The sequence below is a fragment of the Kryptolebias marmoratus genome, linkage group LG21, assembly GCF_001649575.2.
Source record: "Kryptolebias marmoratus isolate JLee-2015 linkage group LG21, ASM164957v2, whole genome shotgun sequence".
Lineage (NCBI taxonomy): Eukaryota > Metazoa > Chordata > Actinopteri > Cyprinodontiformes > Rivulidae > Kryptolebias > Kryptolebias marmoratus.
Window position 1 is genome coordinate 15,700,737 of NC_051450.1, and position 1,695 is coordinate 15,702,431.

General features: G+C 44.8%; 1 protein-coding gene across 1 annotated transcript in view; it reads left to right on the top strand.

The window, feature by feature from the left end:
• The first annotated feature begins 610 nt into the window (after nucleotides 1-610).
• plcd1a (phospholipase C, delta 1a) overlaps nucleotides 611-1,695 on the top strand; it is a 14,541-nt gene continuing 13,456 nt past the window's right edge. The window contains exon 1 of the mRNA XM_017406435.3: nucleotides 611-795. Within this exon, the coding sequence (XP_017261924.1) occupies nucleotides 765-795 (31 nt within the window). The 5' untranslated portion in view covers nucleotides 611-764. The remainder of the gene's footprint in view (nucleotides 796-1,695) is intronic.

The window sequence follows — 1,695 nt, forward strand, 5'->3', positions numbered from 1 at the left end:
ACATGTCTGATTGTGTGGAGCTCGTGTGGTTTTCGAGTGGGATCCTCAAAGAGTCGACTGTTTTTTTATTCTTTCCAGAAGACTCGCAAAGGATCTGAAATGGTATGAACACAGGGGGAAGACATGGATTTGTCTCGAGTATTTCAAGTTGTGTTGCCCCGTTGCCCCCGGTTTCCACGTGTGCATCTTCTGTTTATCTCATTCAAACTGTGCTAAACAGTTTCCAAACGACTGACTGTAACAACAGCGTGTCGTAATCTGGCGAAGAAAGAAAGAGGTGTGCAAAAGCAACCAGAAAGACAGGTCCGTACCAGCCAGCAGCAACGACCTCCCATTAAAAACCAAATCAGACAACCTCCCAGCGACCTGATTTAAACTGAGCCCAGACGTCAGGGCGGCTTCGCAGCTTTTTTAGCTTCAGCTGCGTTCGTGTTGGAGCGCTTCCTTTGTGAAATTCCTTCCAAAGGTGTAGCTTCCATCAGCAGGGAAGAATCTCACCCCGAACACAGTGGTGGACTTGTCAGACCGGTGCTCCGGTGGGTGTGGACTTGCTCAAGAGCCCGGGGTTAGTAATGCGCTGAGTGGGTCGGCTCAGACAGCAGAAGGAGAGGGGGGGGGGGATAAACGAGATTTCTTTCCTTCCACAGGACGTCCAGAGGAGTTCTACAGGCGGGGTGGCTCCGCTCGCACCATTCAGATGATCCAAGGAGGAGAAGAGGACCTTCAGCGCGCTGCATGGTGACCGATCTTCGACTGGGAGCAGAATGGAAGCAAACGGCATGGCTGGGAGACACGGTGAGTCCATGAAAACGGGTTCACTTAAACTGAAAAGGACGTGTCTGAGGGTTTTATTTAGAGGAAATGAGCTGGAGATTAATTAACTCTGTTTATGTTTTATATTTTGTGGCTTCCAAAATACGCGGAGGGTATTTTTGTGAACATAAACTGACTTTAAACGTGGCTCACTTCTTAAATTTTTCCCTTTTTTCCGCTTTTTAATCTATAAAACTTACAATCACAGCCAGGAGGTAGGCTGTCCAATAAGAAGCTTTAGTTTTTAAACTGATAAAATCTATTTCCACTCGTAGTTTGTTTAATTAAAAGGACAGCGTACACCAAAACACCCATCTTGCATGTCTATTATTGGGTTATGTCCACCTGCAAGCCCTGCAGCAGGTGAACACAAGGTGCATGTACAACCCAGACACAAACAAAACCATTAATTGTTAATGCTGAATCAGAACATCCCAAATCCAGTTGTCAAATGATCTCAATTATGTGTCTAATTAAATAGTTTTCAAAAGAATCTGGGCAACTAAAACGCTGTAAATATCAGGTTGTCGTGCGTTGTTCTTACCACTAGATGGTGCTGTTTCTCGCCATTTCCCTTAGCTGGTTTTAACCATTAATGCCACAAAAAAAAGTGATTTTTTTAAAACCTGGAAACCTTTTTTGGTCAGAGTCAAACACTCAACAAGAAGTTAGAAGCTCCCTAAACGTGCCTAGATAATAAAATAAACTTAAGAGGAAAAATCCACCACACAGACCTTCCTTTTATTCGCATTTCTGGGGTAGTTTTTTTTTTTCTCCCCACTAAAAGTAAACACTCACAGCTGAGTTTTTTTTCTGCTGGAGCAGCACATATGTGGACCCGCCCCATGACAGAGTGTGTTTGTGAGGAGGGGGGGGGGGGGG